Source organism: Ambystoma mexicanum, chromosome 11 (genome assembly GCF_040938575.1).
Source record: "Ambystoma mexicanum isolate Mex_15411 chromosome 11, UKY_AmexF1_1, whole genome shotgun sequence".
Classification (NCBI taxonomy): Eukaryota; Metazoa; Chordata; class Amphibia; order Caudata; family Ambystomatidae; genus Ambystoma; species Ambystoma mexicanum.
Window position 1 is genome coordinate 1,398,868,619 of NC_090934.1, and position 22,138 is coordinate 1,398,890,756.

The 22,138-nt window shown below is 46.4% G+C and overlaps 1 protein-coding gene across 1 annotated transcript in view; it reads left to right on the forward strand.

Annotated features, from left to right (window-relative positions):
• Positions 1-22,138, forward strand: part of PCSK6 (proprotein convertase subtilisin/kexin type 6) — a 1,232,090-nt gene that overhangs the window by 1,184,871 nt on the left and 25,081 nt on the right. Inside the window, exons 18-19 of the mRNA XM_069625020.1 lie at positions 3,465-3,568; positions 5,159-5,288. Coding sequence (XP_069481121.1) covers positions 3,465-3,568; positions 5,159-5,288 — 234 coding nt within the window. The remainder of the gene's footprint in view (positions 1-3,464; positions 3,569-5,158; positions 5,289-22,138) is intronic.

Below are 22,138 nucleotides of genomic sequence, written 5' to 3' on the forward strand. Positions count from 1 at the left end.
ATGTCTCTCTCCCCTGCTGTTCAATATTTACATTCTTCCCTTATGTATCGAGTTAGAATCGTTGGGGATCTTTTTCTGTAACTATGCAGATGATTTCCAACTAGTCTTGAACATAACCGGGAACTATGAGGCTGACCAACAAACAGTAGCCGAAGCATATGAAGTCATAAAACAATGGATGTCAACTAATTGGCTCTGTTTGAATGCTGCGAAAACAGAGCTGATGCTTTTTGGCTCCCAGCATGCCCAATTCAGACTAAGCCAAGATTACAATTGTTTTATGATAGAAGGTGCTAAAATCAAAACCGTAAAGAAAGTTAAGACTTTGGGTACCTATATGGAGGAAAGTCTGGATAGTGAGGCACATGTTACTGCCATTACTACCAATACGAACTACCACCTAAAGTTATTGAGACAAGTAGCCCCTTTGATTTCGGTAGAAAATCGCATAAAACTTGTGAGAGCAGTAATACTGCCTCGCATAGATTATTGCAATGCAATGTTGGGGGGAGCTAATAAAGCTGACATCCAACAGTTGCAGAAGATACAAAATGCAGCTGTTAGAATCGTTTTCCACATGAAAAGCTCGGAACCCACCAGTGCGGCCAGAAGAAAACTTCACTGGCTTCCAGTGGCAGCTCGTATCCAATTTAAAATATTTACCACGTGTCATAAGTGTATTTTTGGAAACGCTCCTGCTTATTTGAAGGAAAAGATAAATGTCTATCAACCAACAAGAAGCTTACGTTCCTCGGCTGGGTCTCTGTTAGCTTTGCCCCGGATAAAAAGGTCTCGTGGTTTAGGTAGGGCATTTTGTGTCCGAGGCGCGCAAGCCTGGAACTCTCTTCTGACACAGATGCGCCTGAAAGAAAACCACCTTGCTTTTTGTAAACAGTTGAAGACTATATTGTTTGAATAGAATATTTTCAGTTCTATCTGCTACTACTTCTGTCTTTCGGCGCCTGGATGCCTGCGGGCTTTGGCGCCTTAAAAGTGAAATTAACATAACATAACATATTACATAGCAGGTTTTGCAATTGATAAACCCATTGATCTTAATAGTTACTCCATTGACATCAGTGAATGTATGACATTTGGCATGAGCATATTTGCAATAATTGCAGCTACCACACTTGAAAAAGCCCCTACTTTTACTTAACCAAATCTCATTGGTATTGTCTTCCTTGAGGTGTAAAAAAGAAGGACTCAACTTTTGTTTAATCATTTGCTCTCTTGTAAAAATAAATTTAGGTTTCTCCGACAAAAAGGGTAGCAGATCAGTATGAGGAAATGCACTTTTACAACCAGGAATCCTTCAAGAACAATCTTATTGCATGGAGGAGGTTTATAGATGATTGTCTGGAAAGGGCCTTTGAAATCATTTGAAACTTTTGAACTGCATACCAATACGAATCAGTTTGGCATAAGTTTCACTGGTACAGCGAGTCCGGTCTGTATAGATTTTTTGGATTTGCATATTTTTGTGGAGAATGGGCAGATACAAACTAAAATATACCGTAAGCCAACAGAGGTGAACTCTGTACTCTATGCTCTTGGAAGTCATCAGAGATCTACAATTGACAATATACCGGCTGGAGAATTTTACCGAGCTAGGAGAAACTGTAGTCGAGATATAGACTATTTGGAAGAATCCAAGCTGCTCACTGGAAGGTTTAAGAATAAAAGGTAGTATTTGAATTGTGTAAGTAAAGCAGCTGACAAATATATGAAATATAATCAGTCTGACCTACTATGTGATCGAATCAAAGGGAAACCTGAGCAAGAACAGATTGCTAGGTTACAAGTACATTTTATAGTTTGAACGGAGTCAAGCAAGGCTGTACATTGGTACCCTTGCTTTTTAACGTATTCTTCGATGGTGTTCTTGAAGATTTTCCAATGGGTATTTCAGGTGCCCCTTTTTTAGCCGGTGAAGGAGTGAGTATACTGATCTTCGTGGATGATATTGCTCTTATATCATGTACACCCATGGGGTTAAGGAAACAGGTTGCTCACTTCATTCAATGTTGTCAGCTAAAGGGTTTGGAGGTGAATGCCTCCAAAACGAAATGTATGAAATGTGGCACAAGCCAGGGGCACTGGACCAATATGGTTCTGGATATAAATTGGGGGTCAACATTTCAAACAATGAAAATGGATTAATCAAGGTGCAAAGGATGATGCAAATTTGAGAAGCAAATTTAATGGCATCTTAGTTTTCGCTGGAAGAGCAAAGTGTAATTCACTGGTCCCAGCTTTTGAAATGTATAGAACCCAAGTGTTGGCAGGTTCACTGTACGGAGGTGAATTGTGGGGGCCTCCAACACTGGCACTCTTGCTGTGACAGAGAATAACTTTCTTAAAAAGTAACTACATGTTCCAGCCAGTTCTCCAAATATTCCACTTCATATGAACGTGGTCTTTTGTGCATTGCGAATGCGATTGCGCGCACGCTGTCCTATTTTGGGTACAGATTTGGGTGGGGGAATATCATATGAAATCCTTTGAGGCCTTAAAAGATGTATTGAGGTTTCCACGATTGGCTGGTTCCGACACATAAAGGAAGTACTGTTGAGGCTGGACCTAGGCGAGCTTTGGTCCTGCCCAGAAACTATTTATTCATCCCATAAAACGAGTGGCCAGGATTCTACAAGGCAGTTTAAATGGAATGAGTATGTTACTATATGCCTGAATCTATCCATGGGGCATGATTATCTACTATGTAAGGATTCTTATATGACGGAGGAGTACTTACATTTGGGGGATGGTCCCCTAAAGCGCTCCCTAATAATGAAACTATGCTTAGGAAATCTCCCATTGGTGACTGTACGAGCCAAATGCAATGCCGATCCTTCCTCCACGTGCCCCTTTTGTCTTTCCGGGAGTTTGATGCCCTAAGAAAGAGGAATTTAAGATCTTGTATGTTGAATAGGGGTGCGACATCAGTGATTGTAGCGGAACACCTATGCAAAAGTGTATAGTCTGTGGATGTCGTCTATGCAGTGTGGACATTTGTGGGTAGTGCCTGGAACTAGACAGGATTTTCCTTGAAATGTGAGTGATGATCGAGGCAATATGATATCTGTACTTTTAGCCGCCTGTTTTCATGTTTCAAAGTTATATATAAAATACGTTTTTATGTTTTAATATGTTATATGTCCCATATTATCATGTTTTATGTTTGGTCTTAAGTTTTTGTAAACTATTATGGATTCATTTTCTAATAAAGCTTGAATGAATGAATGAATGAATGAATGAATGAATGAATGAATGAATGAATGCACAATCCCATGCTGAGCCATGACCTGTCTCCAGGTTGCACAGGTTTGGAATAGGGGAGAGCCTCAGAGTCATTTGGTTTATAGTGCCATGGAATATCTAGTCACCTGCACGTGCTGTATTGCTACCCCTTACTTGTGTATTTGCCTGAAGAAGGAAATGGTTAACCCTTACTGTTCTTGAAGCCTTTCAGGATTGTCATGCACGCCGGAGTGTGACCAGGGAACCTTCTTCAGTGTGGCGTCCATGTCGTGCGTTGAGTGCCATCCTACCTGCCATACCTGTGTGGGTAAGTGAACCATGAGCAATAACCGCAAGCTGCTGAAATTGATGTCCCTGGAAAATTATTTGCATCTAAATGTTTGAAGAAAGCTTTTCTCTTGGAAGACTTCATCAGGTAGAGACCCCGGCTATCAGCTGCTTGGGTTCCAGAGGTTGTGATCTAAAAAGACATATTTGCTTCAGATTGACGGTGGAACTACACATGGCATGCATCACGTTCAGATCCAGGAGGTTAAGGGTGGGCACCGCTTAAATGTTCAAAATGTGTACAATGTTGGGTATTGGAGTGCACCTTGAGGCCTTGGCACAAGGTTACTATTACTGAATAAAGAGAGGATCAGAATCAGAAGTTAATCTGATTCTAAGTGCGCTCATGTTCCGCTCTCCTATGGAGCATTGCGTTCAGCCTAGAATTGGTTGGAGTTGTGTAACACCTGCATTCATGTCTTGGGGCTCTCCATCAGCTAAATAGTTCCCAATCATGTTTCCACCTTTACAGGTGATATAGTTGCCTTGTCTTGCTGATAACAGCGCCACAGAGATCTAAGTGGCAGATGGGCTCTTCACCCATCGCATGTCACATAACCTCACATCAGAGTAACGTGACTATGCAGTAATAGCTTTCATGATAGTCAAACTGGCCGGCTATAGAGTTCAGACGTCGCTTAAGTGCTCATTTCTCGAAGACTCTAAAACAAAGTCATGACAATGGGCCTCATTACGAGTTTGGAGGTAGCCATGCCGTTTTCAGCGGCATGGCTACCCCGAAACTCGGGTCGGGGTCCCGCAAAAGGGGACTTACTGGGCCATTTCGGAGGGCCCTGTAATTGCCATAGGGCTCAGTGGGAATGTGGAGGATGATAACAATGGGCCCGTTAATGACGGGCGCGTTATTAGCATCCTGGACTGCTAGCGGGTCCCGCTCTGCACATCTGGTTTGGCCAGGCGTCCAGTGTGGGACCCGCTACAGAACTCGTAATGTGGCGGCCAGGAATGAATGGTGCCAGTCCCTTCCCGGCACCGTTCATTTATGTGGCCTCCACATTCGTAATGAGGCCCAATATTTTGGTTTCCTCATTTCACCATCAGCACCATCTTTAAACTCTTGCTATTACCCAGCCTTCCCTGTATTCTCCAGCGACCAGCCCTTTCAGTCTCCAGACTTTCTCCCTCTGACAGTGAGAACTGGCCTCATTACAAGTTCGACGGTGTGGTAAAAACCGGTGATAATGCATTACCACCTCATTGCCACACTGGTGGACTACAGGTTTGGAGGAAAAGCAAAGGAAACACCTCTGGCAAAATACTGGAAGTAATTCCTCTGCTGCACTGACCAAGAACAGCCAAATCCAACACCCCCATGCAGTCCCATGCACTCTATTTAATGGGTACTGACAGCACCTACCACCACTTTTATTCTGGGGTAATGCCGCCGGTGGTACCCCTGGACCAAGTGGTGGGTGGTATTTCTGCCGGGATACCACCAAATTCATAATAATTCTGTCTTTCGTCCTTGGATGTCTTTCTATTCTGTGTTCCAGATTGCAACATGTTTGTTTACTAATAATAAAATGATGTTCCTGAATTTCCTCCCAAGGCCCGGGCAAGGAAGAATGCATCCAATGTGCCAAGGACTTCCACCTGCATGAGTGGAAATGCGTCCCTGCATGCGGCGAGGGCTTTTACCCAGAAGATGTGCCAGGACTGCCTCAAAAAGCCTGCAAAAGGTTTGTGTCCATATTTTGCAATATTGCCAGCATTTTTCATGGCGGAGATGTCAATGTATGTTGATCCCAACGAGTGATTATCAAGCTTCATTCCCACGAGTGATTATGTATCACACTGTCACAAATCTCTCCTTCAAAGTAGAATGAGAGAGGTTTGTAGATGGGAATTAACTTAAGACAATTGTGAGATAACTTTGGTGGTTAATAAAAGTACTGGTCGCGGGTTGGAATATTGCAAGAGCCAATTTAGCCTTTCATCCTTAAATGGTGGACCAAATGAGTACATGTCACATAAAACCATGTATTCCAGGCTTTAGATATCAACTGCACTAAAATATAGTATAATGTGATGAATTGTGAGATGTCGTCACTTCTCCCCAATATGGAGCCCTTTCCTATGATGCCAGTAAGGCCGCTACATGATTGTCCCCCTAGGAGGATCTGATGGTAGAGACTCCCCCCTCTAGTGATAGGGACGGACCTCTAGGGAGAACACAGCATGACCCTCTACCAATCACCCCTCCTCAACCTACACCTATGGTACACCATAGTAATATGCCCAACATCCCCATGAACCTGTGTAGGGCTAATGACATGAGATCCACTGTGACAAAGAAGAGCACAGACTACCCAAGTAAGACTTGCATGACAAACTGGGATGAGGCGGAGGTGAGGAACTATGAAGATCACTCCCAAAAGTAGGTATGGGCATTCTAGTTCTCCACTAAAGGTCACGACCAAAATAAAAAGTTAAGGACAACAACACTTGTCAAGCCATCCCTGGAGTAGCTGAGGACCAAGCGGTGATCCGGCGTGTAAGGAGGTGAAGGCTACAGACCGGGATGCTGCCGGCATGAAGCAGGTGTCCCTTCCGGGTCTAACTTTGAAGGACCGATCCAGTGGCTGGATAAAGAACAGCCTGACCGGAGGAAGCAGAGATACTGTGTGGTCCAGAGTGGTTGAGAATGCTGGAGGAAGTCCACGCCTGCTGAGCCGCCGACTAAAGGAAGAAGTACACAGGGACAGCGCGAAGCCCCAAAAAGAGTCCCAGGACAGACTATAGCCTGCCGAGACGTTCCCAAAAGGTAGGGAAGGAACCGGGTCGGCTGGTGGCGACCAAAGGGAATGTTGGGACTTAAGGGGAAGTGTCAGAGAAGCCCAACCTGATAATAGGGGTACTGAAAGACCACAGAGAAAGATTGCAATTGGAAAAGGGGAGGAACTCCTGACGATGGGACAGTACATAACCCCACAACTTGTAAGAGAAAGTCAAGAAGACGTTGTTTATCATCTCCTTTGTGACAGTACCTAACAGGATACTTAACCAGGTCTGTCCAACAAACAGAATAGAGAAACACAGATCGGGGACCCACGACAAAAGAAGGCACGAGAGTATGACCCCCTTTCTAGTGGCAGTACTTGGCAAGCCAGAGAACCAAGGGGACCATACTGGGGGGAACCTGGATTAAGGACCATACTGGGATATGAACAGTTGGAAACCAAGAAAAGCGTGCCACAAGGAGCATCCAGGGGGAGGGAGTCATCCCCTGGGTACTACTGAGTGTGAAGTGACTGTAAAACCAAGATACCAGTAGAAGGGAGTCATTCTCCTGGTAGTACTACATCGGTAGGAAAAGCCAAGATGCCGGTGGAAGGGAGTCATTCCCCCAGGCTAAAGGAAAACCACAGTGAAGAGAAGGGAGTCTTTCTCTTGAAAATTGAGAAGGATCAAACAAGAGACCAGGGGAAGGGAGTCATTCCCCTTGGAAAAAAACAGGGAACATTTTGATACAGAGTGGTATAGGGTTGGCAGTCCTTTGTTTGTGAAGTATTGAGACCAGGGGAACAGAGTCATTGCCCCAAGTTTAGAAACTGCAACCAGAAATGTGTTACCCAGTCCAGCGAAAGGGAGTCATTCTCCTGAACCAAGAATATTGATGCAATCTTCTAGTTTAGTTATAAGTGTAAGGGACAATACTGGAGATTTTGACTCTGGACGGTGAACTCTTTTAATTTACAAGGACCCATTAGCAGTTTAGTTGAGTCTGGGCAACCTGTCATAGAGCGATTGGGAAAGTTAGGTTTTCTCTTTATTTGCTTGGCATAAATAGCAACCAATATGCCACCTGTGTGTCTGTGTCCTTCTTCTGCACCCTTACAATAATCAAACCAACGTATTGCTATCAGGTAAAGTGATGTTTATGGAAGTAAACAGGCTCCTTTAATGCGGTCTGTTGTAACACATGGAAGAGATGCCTCTGTGGGTCCCTCAGTGAAGGGATCTTCAAAGGGTTTGTCATGGAACATTCCTCCCTGGGGGAGTTAAATACATGTGTTCAGCTTGCTCCCTTTTTCTGTAACAGCAAACCAAAGTCCTTAGAGCAAATGATTGTGAGTATGTAGACCGCATAAGCAGGCAATATCCGTTTTGACAGTGCCGCCTCACAATACAATGGACTCAAAGCACTTGCTATGTAATGAGTTCCTAGGTGTGGATTTTGTTGAATACTAAGTGAACTTCACAGTAATCAGTGTTCCATAAGCCCATATGATGTATATACTATTAAATGGATAAAGAAGAATTGATGGACTCTGGGGGTGGGGGGAGGGGAGTATGCTACCTTTTATTGGGCCAATGCTAAGCATATACCAATGTTACAGATATATATGCCTTTGGTATCTCAAGGACCCTTCCTCACAATGAGATCTGCTGAAGGGACCTGTGATGGCCCCAAAGTAAAGCCATGTATCTGTCAGACCTTTATATATAAAAAGCATCGTCACAGCGACAGGTTGTTTTTATTTCAAATACTTTGTCCACTTATTTTTACAGAAAGGGAACATATTAGTGTTGATTATTAAGAAAGTATTGTGATTTTGAAAGTGAAAGGAACTCCTTGGGTTTATAAATATATGTCAAGATAAACTTAAAAAAAAATATAAAGCTTGTTATCCCTCCTGGGAGTTCTGCAAACACATTCCCTTTAAATCTGGTGATTACATTGTTATAAATATTGAGAACACAAGCTCACGTCCTACTTTTAAAAGGAGTTTCACCAGGCTTTAACATTATGGTTACTCTACACTTTTCAAGGCAAATTGTAAATTTGATAGGAATCAAAAAGTCTCTTTCTAAATACTTTAAAAATAAATTCTATACACATCAGCATATTGGTGAAATGAAATGTTTAGTTAATTGGGAAGTGCCCGAGTCATTCCATATAGAGATTGAAGCTCACCTGGGCAGAGGATTGATCCCTGTAGCACTCTGCAAGAGAAAACGTGATGGCCCGATCTGAAGTTACCCACCTGTACTGGTTTTGTCAGTCCAAATGGTAGCGGGTGATCCAGCTGAGGACTGTGCTTGGGTTCTCAATTCTATTTGTAAGCGGATGTGCAAGTGTGAAGTAGGTGACTGTGTCAGATCTGGCCAAAAAGATCTAGAAGGGCCAAGAGGGAGGAGTCTCCTCTCTCCATGATTTGGAGAGAATCATCTATTACCTGTATGGTGGCCATTTATTGGTTAATCCAATCATGGAGTTTTTTGGCAACTGCCTTTTCATTGAGTTTACCAGTGAACAGAAGGCTAGGGACCGGCCGGCAGTTAACAAGGTCGTCCAGGTCTAGAGTTTTTTTGAGGAGTGGGTGGATTAATGTAGCTTTCAGGGCTTAGCGCTGGTGCGGACATGGAATTTAATGGCCCGCCAGCCGCCAATGCGTGAAACCTATTCGCACCCTGGGATTTACCGGGGTACAGAAAGTTTTCATTTTGTTCACCTTCTGGCGGGAGATGAGCACCGTGTGAGTCCATCTCCCATCGTTATGAAAAACAAATGACAAAAAAATGGCTGCCGGCATAAAAACAGGAATGGGACTAGGTCACTTTTCGGATGGCGGCATCCAAGGGAAACAGGTTCCAAAATTGCTGCTGTCATCCCTAGTCCCTTTTCTATATTAATGGTGGCAGCCATTTTTGTTTACCTTTTTTTTCAACTGCAGCAGCCGGTGAAGGCACAATCGCGCCCAGGAAAATCAGATTGTGATTGGTCAATCCGCCTTTCCCAGGTGCAATACTCTCTTTAAGGTCTTTGGGAAGACTCCTGATCAAAGCGAGGCATTGACTATTTCATGAAGAAGTGTAAGGGCTGCTCCTTGGAGCAGAGGGGAGGATGTTGTCCTTGAATAGGGCAGGTTTTAATGACACAAGTGAAACAGTGAGGTCCTTGTGTGTCAGGGGTGTGAAATTTTGTCCATTATGTTATATTTTCCTGTGGACTCGTGGATTAACAGGTTGATCAATGGTGTTGCGCTCTGTACCGCAAGGCATCACCTTTCTCACACACAGCTCGTATTGAATAACACCACATGAGCCATGGAGTCATCAACCTTCCTCTTTATTCCCCCTCTTTACATCTCCCCTTCACAGGATCTACTAGCCCCTCCTCCTCGTCCACCCCACACCCTCCCCTCAGTTCTTTGGCACTTCTCTCTTCCCTTAATGTCGTGCCTGGTAATGGTAGCCCCTTGTTATTTTGCCACAACAAATGGGTTGGAGCAGTGTTTTACTGCCATAAAGAGGGCCTTTTGCCTGTCGATAGGCTTTGAGTAATACGCAGGCTTAGCCTTTAAGATTAAGTCATCCTTGTGCTTGCATGTTTTTGTGCCAGCATTTGGTTTTTTTTATCCAGAAAGCGATTTGTCAGCTGCTTCTTGTGCATGGCAGGGGGTATAACCCTGTTTTGACTTTGCTTCAGCAGGTAGATCATGTATGTCTTCCAGTTTGGTTGAGAGTTGGCACTAAGTCATCGACGTTTGGGTTAGTTGGGCTGCTAGCATTGCAAAACTGTGTGCTGGTGCTTCCAATGGGATGTTCTTAAAGGAGCCGAGGGAAGACAAGTGAGGGGGGATCTACTGCAAATTGATTACGGGCATTTTGCCTTCCTGTAAAGGGCACTGGCCATCAGCCATCTGGTTCCTGCAAGGCTAGAATACATAAGCACCATGGGTCTTGGACTTGCTGAATAATACTTCCGATTGCTTTTGAAGTTGCTGCCGCGAGACCATTAATATGGCAGCATGAGTGGGAACACACGGAATTGTACGATCGGACCGAAAACAAAAAGTTCAAAAAATGGTACCACCAAAGGTTCGAACACCAAAAGTCAAACCTTTGGTGGTAGCATTGTAGGTAGGTATATAAAAAAAAAGACGGCGGGTGGTGCGAGGGTGTGCCCCGCAACACCCCACTCACTATACTGTGTGGTATAGTGAGCGAGGTGTTGCGGGGGACACCCCCGCAGCACACCCTAAAAAAAAACAGGGGCTGCGGGGGTGTCCCCCGCAACACCCCGCTCGCCATACTTTACAGTATAGTGAGCGGCGTTGTGGGGAAACCCCTGCAGCTCCCGAAAAAAAGGACCCTGCGGCGCCGGTTCCCGATCACGGAAGTGAAAGGGAACTGGCGACGCAAGGACACAGTGCGACGCAATGACAGGTAAGAAGGGTGTGGGGGGGGTGTCGTGTGTGTATTGTGGGTGTGGGTGGGGGTGTGGGTATGTAGGGTTTTTCTACATGTGTTCACATGGGAAATGTACGAACAGTTTGTAGTTTGAACATTTCCCATGCAAAACCTTTCGGCCGCTGCAAAATCAGCCGCGGTCGGATCACTTAGATCCGGAACACACAGCAGAAGTGCTTTGTATACTACACCGGCTACCAGTCCAATGCAGGATCCATTTGAAGACCTAATGGATATCTGTCACAAAGAGGATCAGGATCAACCTAGGCAGAAACAGAAGTAGGCTTACAAAGCATCACTTGCTTATTAAGGTTCATTTTATAACAGGGGTATAACGAAAATATAACCCAACTATCGGGTGTTTTCACTTTTAGGTTGTGCAAGAAAACTAAAGGAAAATGTCTGTGAGATTTCTAATACGTTGTCTGGGGATGTTCAACAACACAGAGTCCATGGGAAGCAACAGAATCATTGGTTTCAATACAGTCTCTATCAATTAAAAGGTCTTTGAATCATTTTGAAGTTTGTACTACAAAGAGATGAGAGAATCCTTCCTTCTCTGTTAAATCCTTCCAGCATTTACATTGGTGAGGCTTTATGTGTCCCACACTTTTCTTGGCTCTTGTTCCTGGTGATCCAGTCCCCCTGTTTCATATTCTCTACTCATGGTGAGACCCTCGCCTGGGTCTCGGGGGTCCAACCTGTGTAAAATGCTAGGTCATATAGCAGCAGGAGGTGTGGCTGCATGCTACCAAGCCGAGCCCCATAGATTCCACCTTGAGGTTGGCCAGCTAAACTTCCCAGTTGGCTGGATCACAGAGGGGTGGTATGGAAGCAGGCTACAAAGCGTCCACCTGCAGGCTTGCCAGGTAGACACGCATGGGTCTTAAGCTAGGTTGTGCTCCCCACCTCCCTGTTTTGGGTTTCTTGTTGCAGTACCCAATACCTTGACCTCATCCACCTCCTTGATGAGTAGCATCAGTCTTGCATCAAAGTGGCTTTTCTCTGTTACTTGTCTCGTTTGTACTCCACTACTCTTTCTTCAACCTTTCCAGCACCTCTGTAATGTTCCGACACCTGCTTTTGCTTCTACGCCTCCTTATTTTCCTTGTGTTGGGCATAAAGCATGCCTGTTTATTCTGCTCTGCCTGTGGCCCTTCCACTAGGGTTTCATCGTTATCAGCCTCGGAATCCTGTGCAAGCATATCTAGATATTCTCCTAGTCTGTCATCCTGGTATTCCTTTTAGATACTTCACTCTTCTTGTTCGACGGGGAGGAAGGTTTGGATAACAATACCTTGTAGCGGTAGACTCCTCCTAGGGACTGTCTTCACAGGCACGGCAATACACCCTGGCTTCACATGCATATGGTATTGGCAATCATTCTTTCCAGCCCTCCAGGTGCTGCTCATCGTCCTGGATCTCTGTCACTTCCAATGGGATGTGACGTAGGGCTCTTGTGTGTGTCTCTGCTTTTCCCAGGTTCCGAAAGTCAGGTTCTGAAAGTATGTGCTTTAGGAATAAGCTTGACCCAGTCTCCTGCTCAAGACCCACTCCAGCTCCTCGACCTCGTGCTGGGTGGGTCAGGACTGGTAGGTTTGTTGATGACTTGCGACTTCACATGTGCAGCTGTCGAGAAGTGCATTGAAGAGATGGTAGCCGTGAGTTGAAAAATTTTGGGTGCAAGAGCATCCTTCGCTTCCTCCAGGGCCATATCCTCTTTCCATTTGGCCAGCACATTTCAGATCTGGTATGACCGTTGTTACAGGGTCTCAACTGGCTGAAAGCATAGATCACATAGTCGTTGCAGATGATATTCTAGGCCGTGTTCCGGCCGCTCCAAGAACGCTTTATTAATTCTTAGCCAGTCTCTCCACATGGGCTCACGATTTGATATGCGGCCTCTAGCTCACCCGTCAGGAAGGTATGGAAGGTGCAGCCCCGGTGATCTTTTTTCTATCTGGTGATCTTGGCAAACCTTACATAAAGTTTTTGAAAAAGGAACCCAAATCTTCTCCTTCACGATTTCTTTGTGGTGCAGCTGTTGATGGAGGTGGGACACGTCAGCAGTGTTGGGCTACAGCCTCCTTAAACGTGCTGATCAATTTCAGCGGTGTGGCAACCAGCTCCTGGATAAACCATACATCTGCAGACCTAGGATGACTGGGGTCTGGGTCTCTACTCTCCTCTGCAAGTGATGACCCTTGGGGGATACGGGGCCTGTTCTCCAGAGTTTTGAGTTTCTGTGAAACCAGAATGTTCAACAGAAAAAGAACCTGCAAGCCAAAGTGAGGTATCCTTAAAGGAATACGAAAAGCTCACTGTGTAGGATTATTTTGTCCAAAGGTTGCTTTGTAACCTTTCAGCCAAAACTACAAAGGCCAATAGTACAGTTCTGTCAACTCTTAGCGGACCTGCCATCTGTCCTTCCTAGTTATCACTGCTGAAGGACTACGGACATTGTAATCAGGATTTCAAAATGCATCCATTTATCTGCATTAACACCAGAGGGAGTGGTGACAACCATCCCAAGAGGCTAGCAGAGCGGGCTATATATGTTGGGTTAAGGCAGCATTCCATTCTTTTCTTCATTTGCAGTCCCCCCACCAAACCCCCGAGCTGCCATCCTTTCTCAGCTGTTGTCCTGGGTGCCGCATTCTTCCATCCCCATTACCCTCCCTCCTCAGTACCCAGTAATCCTCTGTTCCCCACGCTCCCTGGCTCCCCCAGCTTTCCCATACTAACTGACCTTGCCTCCGGCATATGACCCCGGTTCCTGCCGATGTCTGGTTGTTATAGCAATAGACAAAGGGACTTCTGTTCCTTTCCTCCTCCTGTTGCCGGGCATTTTGTTTTGTAGTTGTTTTAGGGAAAGTGGGCATGCCTTGGCCCAGTTCAAGAAATTGATTAACACACCCGACCAAAAAAAGAAACAGGGCGCTAATAGTGATAATCCATTTCCAGGCTAGCCGTCTCAACTAGTAATGGCCTGCCACTCATGGTAAAGCTGTCACGATGCCCGCTCCCGGGGAGCCAGCTCAGGCCCTGCGTCCCCGAAAGCGGACATCAAGTCCCCGGGGAAGGTCCCAGCAACCCCTTATAGGGGCCCTTTGGACAGCGTCCTGGCGCCTATGGCGCCAGGCTCATAGAAAACGTCAGTCCTGGCGCCATAGGCGCCAGGCTCATTATGAAAGTGTTTGGGTGCACTTACCTGATGCAGACCATGCTGCAGAACCCCGGCCTCCTTGAGGCCTGAAAGGAACTACTTTACCTGTGGGACTCATTTACCACCCGGGCGCGGTCGGGGAAGGATACATACCTGATTGGAGGAAGGACACATTCTAGGAACTTCTTCCAAGGCTATTTAAACCACACCCGATCAGCCACACGTGCTTCGCGTTGTTCTGCATCTAGCAGCTGGACGCTCACCGTGTCTGCTCCTACATCCTGACTTCTGCCACACCTGCCAGCATCCTGAATCACCTGCAAAGGAAGGGAACAAGAGAACAGAAGAAGGAAAAGGCCTCACCTGCTAAATCTGCATCCCAGAGACATTTCGCCGACAATCCTGAAAAGGAAGACATTTATTTTTAAATGCACATCGCATCGATCACTGCAGCGCCGCATTCTACTCACCTTTACAGGGCGCCTCCATGTTCAGCAGCGACCATCCGGATTCGCAGTCGCGCCCCCGCGCCTAGGGAGCAAAAGACAAGAACAAAGGTGAGAGAAAGAAGGGAAAAGGGAAGCTAAAACTCCATGTCAAGACTTACCTGTTGGGTCATTCCCTTTTCATTTCTGGTCCGCGCCGCATCCAGGCATTTTCGGACCCCGGCCCCTAATGGGAAAAAGACATCAGCGTTAATGAGTGAATGAAAAGACATTACCAAAACACTCATTAAAGACTTACCTGATTTCCACAAGGATTTCACCGCTCACATCGGGTCGGTGCCTGTTCCCTGGCATTCCGTACCCCGGCCCCTATGGGGAAAAAGACACTAGCATTAGAACATTAATGCATGGACACAAGGGGAACCACTTATAGAAAAACTTACCTGGAAGCCAAGCAAGTTTGGTTCTCACCCATCCGAAAATCCAGTGACGTAACTGGATACCAACGCGCCCCTGCATCAGAAGCAGGATGGACAGCTCGTCCTTCCAGACCCTAAGGTGAGACGCTACAGGGAAGCACAGAAGGGTTTTGAGGATGGTGAGAGGGGTAAGTGGGAGGCCGATTGCATTACCCCGCAGACAGTTAACCCCCTATTCTCACCTACAGAAGGATACTTCTGCGAGTCAGACAAGCCAGATCTGGGGTCCGGTCCAGTCCTGCGCATCACCTTAGACGAGGTCACAGCAGCGCGAACCAGGCCAGCGCCCCCGTGGGAGTCAGGTGAGCGTTACAGAACGCGAAGCCTTCCTACAAATTCCCACCCAGGCGCTATGGAAACTTCTGAGACTGATCAGTTGGCCCAATTACTGGGGGCATTACGGGCCGAAGTACATGCCGCTCGTCAAGAGACTAATGCCCTCAAGAGGGAATTAATAATATCAAAGGAAAGAACTGATGACCTGGCCAGACAGCTTTTGCAAGGTCAAGCTGGACAAACTCCTCTACCCTGTTCCGGAGGGAACCCCGCTCCTGTGGTTCCCAGTAACCCTGTGCAGATTAATCTACCTGGAAACATGCCGCTGGCCCCACCTGAACGCTTTGCTGGGGGCCCCAAACGATTCGCTGTATTCATGAATCAGTGTCGTTTGTACTTCCTATGCAGACCTGGGGCCTTCCCTAATGATCAGACCAAAGTAGCCTTTGTATTGTCATATCTCAGCGGCTGCGCTGCCGATTGGTCAGTTCCACTGGTTACTCAAGATGACCCGATTCTCCGTGATTTTCAAGGATTTCAAGCAAGCATGGAAAGGTTATTTGCTCGACACTCTCAAGGGCAGGCTCTGGATGACGAACTTCTATCACTGCGACAGGGCAATCAGGACCTCCTATCCTATATTGCAACCTTTAATAGACTAATTGTGGAAACGGGATGGCCAGAGGATAAAAGAGTCACGTTATTTTATCGAGGTCTACGCGGAGAACTTAAAGATGTCTTGGCCCAAGTTGTAAATCCGCCCCAAGAATGCACAGAATATATAGACTTAGTGGTCCAATTGGATCACAGACTTCAAAACAGAAAAACAGATCGGTCCAGGTTTGAGACCCGGGTGTTGGTCAAGACCCACGCTAACCCCAAGGGAGTTGATGTCTCTGAGCCTATGCAACTTGGAGGGGTTAAAGAACCCTTAACTCAAAAGGAACGTGAAAGGAGGCGGCAGTTAAAATTATGTCTTTATTGTGGGAACTCTGGACACTTTCTACGAGATTGCCCGGCAAAACCGCCCCGAAAAGCAGTAGGAGCCGCTGATAAAAACCATGAAGACTCTGTTTCGGGAAACGACTCAGCCCGACAAGCGTAGGGGTCCGCTTGCCGAGCTTGAAAACTAACTCTCAGACCTCGCATTTCATTGTGCCAATGGTTCTCGTAGATCCAGAAAAACCTAAGCGGTTGCATGCAATAAAGGCATACATCGATAGCGGGGCTATTGGAAACTATGTGGATCGTGAATTGGCCTCTAGGATTAACCTCCCTCTCCGTCCTAAAACCAGCAAAGATGTCATCACCACAGTCGATGGAACTGAAATTGCCTCTGGACCGGTAACACATTCCACTACTGGGTCACTCTTATTGGTCCTGACGGCCATCGGGAGGCAGTTGTGTTTGATGTAATCAAGGCTCCACAGTTTCAGGTTATTCTTGGAATTCCTTGGTTAGAGACACATAATCCTCGAATTGATTGGCGAGCTAAGAGAATAATCTTCCCGGATTGTGCACAAACATGCTACCCAGAAAACCTGAAGATTAATCTAGCATCTGTAACCTCTGCCTCCATGCAATTACCTCCAGAATACCAGGACTTTCAGGACGTCTTCCAAAAGGAACAGGCCAACACGTTACCTCCTCACCGATCGTACGATTGCCAAATCGATCTGGTGCCCGGTGCACAACCCCCTTGTAGCAGGATTTATGCCCTTACCGAACCTGAGAATCTGCATTTGAGACAATATTTGGATCAATACCTCGCCAATGGTTTTATTCGCCCGTCAAAGTCCCCGGCATCCTCGGCTTTGTTCTTCGTGCCTAAAAAAGAAGGCGACCTTAGAACTTGTATCGATTACCGCGCATTGAACCAGATAACGGTTAAAAACCGTTATCCTCTGCCTCTGATTCCTGAACTCCTTGACCAGGTGAAGGACGCTTGCATATACGCCAAGTTAGATCTCCGAGGGGCATAACCTCTGGTGCGAGTAAAAGAAGGCGACGAATGGAAAACAGCCTTCCGTACAAAATATGGATTATTCGAATACCAGGTAATGCCTTTCGGGTTGTGCAATGCGCCTGCTGCCTTCCAATTCTTCATGAATGATGTCCTTCGGAACTCATCGATGTTTGGGTTGTCTATATCAATGACATTCTAGTGTACTCCTCTTCGGAATCTGATCACAGAAAACACGTTAGGGCAGTTCTGGAAAAACTGCGCCAACACAAACTATTTGCTAAACTGGAGAAATGTGTTTTCCATACCACAGAAGCTGAGTTTCCCGGTTTCATCCTGACACCCAAAGGAGTCCGAATGGACTCACGAAAAGTGGATGCCATCCTCAAATGGCCATCACCTAGCTCTGTAAAAGGGGTTCAAAGCATGCTCGGCTTTGCCAATTTCTATCGCAGGTTTATCCCGGAATTTTCACGCATAGTACAACCCATTACTGCACTCTTGAGGAAAAATAAACGTTTTGAATGGTCTGAAGAAGCCGAGCAGGCCTTCCAGGATTTAAAAGCGAAGTTTACCTCCGCACCTATATTGAAACACCCACATCCAGATCTCCCGTATGTCGTCGAAACTGACGCATCCATCCTAGCCATGGGAGCAGTTCTGTCTCAAAGAGATCCTGAAACCAACCAACTGCATCCCGTAGCATTTTGGTCCAGAAAATTCTCGGCACCAGAGATTAATTACGCAATCACTGACAAAGAACTGTTAGCCATAAAGTCTGCTTTTAAAGCCTGGCGGCATTACCTGCTTGGCGCTCGACATACCATCACGGTGATCACTGATCACCGGAATTTACAGTATTTGAAAACCGCCAAGGCTCAGTCATCACGGCAGCTCTGATGGGCTTTGTTTTTCGCTGAATTTGATTTTGTGATTACCTATCGACCTGGCTGCAAGAACGGCAAAGCAGACGCCTTATCCCGAATTGGAATGGGAGAATCTGATACAAACTCAGAACCAGTACCAATAATTCCCGAACAGAGAATTCTAGGCATGACTTCGTTACAGACGCTTGAAGACATTCAAGTCCGAGTGAAACAACTCCCGGACCCTACAGTCCTACAGGATTGGATACAAAAGGGATCAGACTTTACCATAAATAAAGGTTTACCTTATTACCAAGGACGCTTATTCCTGCCGCACAAGGATTTACACGAACTAGTTATTTCAGGTTATCATGATACATTAATAGAGGGACACCCCGGTATTGCCAAGACAATGGAAAAGGTGAAACGACAATTCTGGTGGCCCTCTTGGCGAAAAGATGTTAAATCTTTTGTGATGTCCTGTGGTGTTTGCGCCCAAAATAAAGGTCAAAAGAAAAGACCAGCTGGTCTCCTTCAAACTCTAGACATACCGCCAGCACCCTGGCACACCCTATCAATGGATTTTATTACAGACTTGCCTCCTTGTTCGGGATACAATACCATTCTGGTAATTGTGGATTTGTTTTCCAAAATGGCCCACTTCATTCCTTTGAAAGGTTTACCTTCAGCTTCTGTCCTAGCCAAAGAATTCCTCGAAAATATTGTTCGGCTACATGGATTCCCATCTATACTAATCTCTGACCGGGCAAGCCAATTCATTTCCCACTTCTGGCGCAAATGTTGTTAAATGGCACAAATCGACGTAAGATTATCGACCAGTCACCACCCTCAGACCGATGGTCAGACCGAGAGGACAAATCAGACCCTTGAGCAGTACTTACGGTGTATGTTACAGCAATCTGAAAGCAACTGGAAAAACATTCTTTGGATAGCCGAATACGCATATAATATTTCGGTACACTCTGGAACTGGCCATAGTCCTTTTTATACCTTGTTTGGACATCACCCTCGAACCTCAAACCTCGACTCACCTCAGAACCTCGGAGTGCCCGCAGTAGAACATCTGCATTCTACCATTACCCGAGCCTTCAAAGAGGCAACCACGCATTTACAACAAGCCAAGAGAAAATACAAGGAGAATGCTGACCTACATCGGAGTGAAGCACCTCCGTATCAGATTGGGGATCAAGTGTGGTTAGCTACCAGACATTTACCGCTCAAAGGGCCTCGAACTTTTAACCCAAAATATCTGGGACCTTATTCTATTACGGCAATAATTAACCCAGTAGCGGTTAAACTTGATTTACCAGCTAATATGCGAATTCACCCTGTTTTTCATGTGTCACTTCTGAAACCAGTGGTCCCCGGAACCCGACTACTCAAACCTCCAGAACCTATTCAAATAGATGGGGAACCCGAATTCGAAGTGAAGAACATTTTAGATTCAAAAATGTTTAGGTCAAAGCTTTTCTACCTAATTGATTGGAAGGGGTACGGACCTCAGGAGAGGTCGTGAGAACCCAGTGACCATGTGCATGCACCTCGATTAGTCAGGAAATTCCACCGACTCTTCCCAAACAAACCAAAACCCCCAGAGGGAACAACCTTGGAAGGGGCCTTGCGGGGGAGTGCTGTTACGATGCCCGCTCCCGGGGAGCCGGCTCAGGCCCTGCGTCCCCGAAAGCGGACATCAAGTCCCCGGGGAAGGTCCCAGCAACCCCTTATAGGGGCCCTTTGGACAGCGTCCTGGCGCCTTGAGGCCTGAAAGGAACTACTTTACCTGTGGGACTCAATTACGACCCGGGCGTGGTCGGGGAAGGATACATACCTGATTGGAGGAAGGACACATTCTAGGAATTTCTTCCAAGGCTATTTAAACCACACCCGATCAGCCACACGTGCTTCGCGTTGTTCTGCATCTAGCAGCTGGACGCTCACCGTGTCTGCTCCTGCATCTTGACTTCTGCCACACCTGCCAGCATCCTGAATCACCTGAAAAGGAAGGGAACAAGAGAACAGAAGAAGGAAAAGGCCTCACCTGCTAAATCTGCATCCCAGAGACATTTCGCCGACAATCCTGAAAACGAAGACATTTATTTTTAAAAGCACATCGCATCGATCGCTGCAGCGCCGCATTCTACTCACCTTTACAGGGCGCCTCCCTGTTCAGCAGCGACCATCCAGATTCGCAGTCGCGCCCCCGCACCTAGGGAGCAAAAGACAAGAACAAAGGTGAGAGAAAGAAGGGAAAAGGGAAGCTAAAACTCCATGTCAAGACTTACCTGTTGGGTCATTCCCTTTTCATTTCGGGTCCGCGCCGCATCCAGGCATTTTCGGACCCCGGCCCCTAAGGGGAAAAGGACATCAGCGTTAATGAGTGAATGAAAAGACATTACCAAAACACTCATTAAAGACTTACCTGATTTCCACAAGGATTTCACCGCTCACCACGGGTCGGTGCCTGTTCCCCGGCATTCCGTACCCCGGCCCCTATGGGGAAAAAGACACTAGCATTAGAACATTAATGCATGGACACAAGGGGAACCACTTATAGAAAAACTTACCTGGAAGCCAAGCAAGTTTGGTTCTCACCCATCCGAAAATCCAGTGACGTAACTGGATACCAACGCGCCCCTGCATCAGAAGCAGGATGGAGAGCTCGTCCTTCCAGACCCTAAGGTGAGACGCTACGGGGAAGCACAGAAGGGTTTTGAGGAGGGTGAGAGGGGTAAGTGGGAGGCCGATTGCATTATCCCGCAGACAGTTAACCCCCTATTCTCACCTACAGAAGGATACTTCTGCGAGTCAGACAAGCCAGATCTGGGGCCCGGTCCAGTCCGTCTTCCGAACCCTGCGCATCACCTTAGACGAGGTCACAGCAGCGCGAACCAGGCCAGCGCCCCCGTGGGAGTCAGGTGAGCGTTACAAAAGCTTGCACTTCGCTCTGGCTATTACTGTGGGATGGTGGGTCATTCCCAGGTAGGACAGCCCACCTAGAATATCATTATCACTCAAATATAGCATTGTCATGTTGGTGAGCCATTGTAAACAATGTGTAAGCCGAGGGCCTTAGCCACTGTTACAAAACATGATGTTTGTCTCCCAACATTCTGCATGAATGCTTAGTATCTTCCCCAAGCCAACCTTCCACTGGGACAGTGCTCACTGCAAGGTGCAAAGCAGCTTCTCCAATGTTTTAAATGGTGATGGAGTATGACTGTGTTATACTTGTATGGGAGGACAGGTCTTTTAGGCCCCCTCCCCTCCATTCCAACCCACTTGCGCATTATGCTCGCCCCACGGATACCATGCGCCTCTGGCCAGGGATGCTGGATAGATGGGGAGCGACCTATATAGATGCAAAACTCAACCAGAAGGCTGATTACAGACTCAATTTTTTACCATACTCCGACTCCATTTTGTATATGATAACACAGGCCGCAGGAGCGAAAGCTGCCTGCAGGGCTGCAGCTCTCCCCTCGCGATCGTGCACAGTGAGCTAGTTACTCCCCTCACCCTCCTCGCCTCTGTGTCTCTGCAGCAGGCCTGTTCTCACAGGAGACTAGGCACGAACAAGTTACAAGTCAAACACTGTATCTTTCACCTTCCGCAGAGACTCGCTGACCCGTGAATGACCGAGTAAACACTTGGATCTGAGAAAAACAGTTTGTCTCCACAATCATGTCCCGTATCCCTTGCAGACCCTACATTTATGACATATGCTGTGGATAACCCCCCAACCTCACTTCTCTTTTGAAGTAACAGACACATGCCCCACGCTTGTGTGCCACTCTGTTTCACCCACACTGCTAATCCCTCTGCAAAGGCTATAAATCCCCTTCTGCAGTTGTGTACTGAGGGGCTGATTCTACGTGATGAAACAAGACGATCTTTACCTATTTTCACTAAACATAAAGCTATGGTTTGCATGTCTAAGCCCCATACTGTTGGTCGGATATGGTCCTTTGTCAAAAACTTACACTGATGTATGATATGTTAGGTTTCTTATTCGATATGTTGCAAGGTATACAATCCAGATGTTTTAATACTATGTATAGTTACAAACATGTTCAACAAGCCTATGTTTCTCATGTGTATAATATATCACGGCAAAG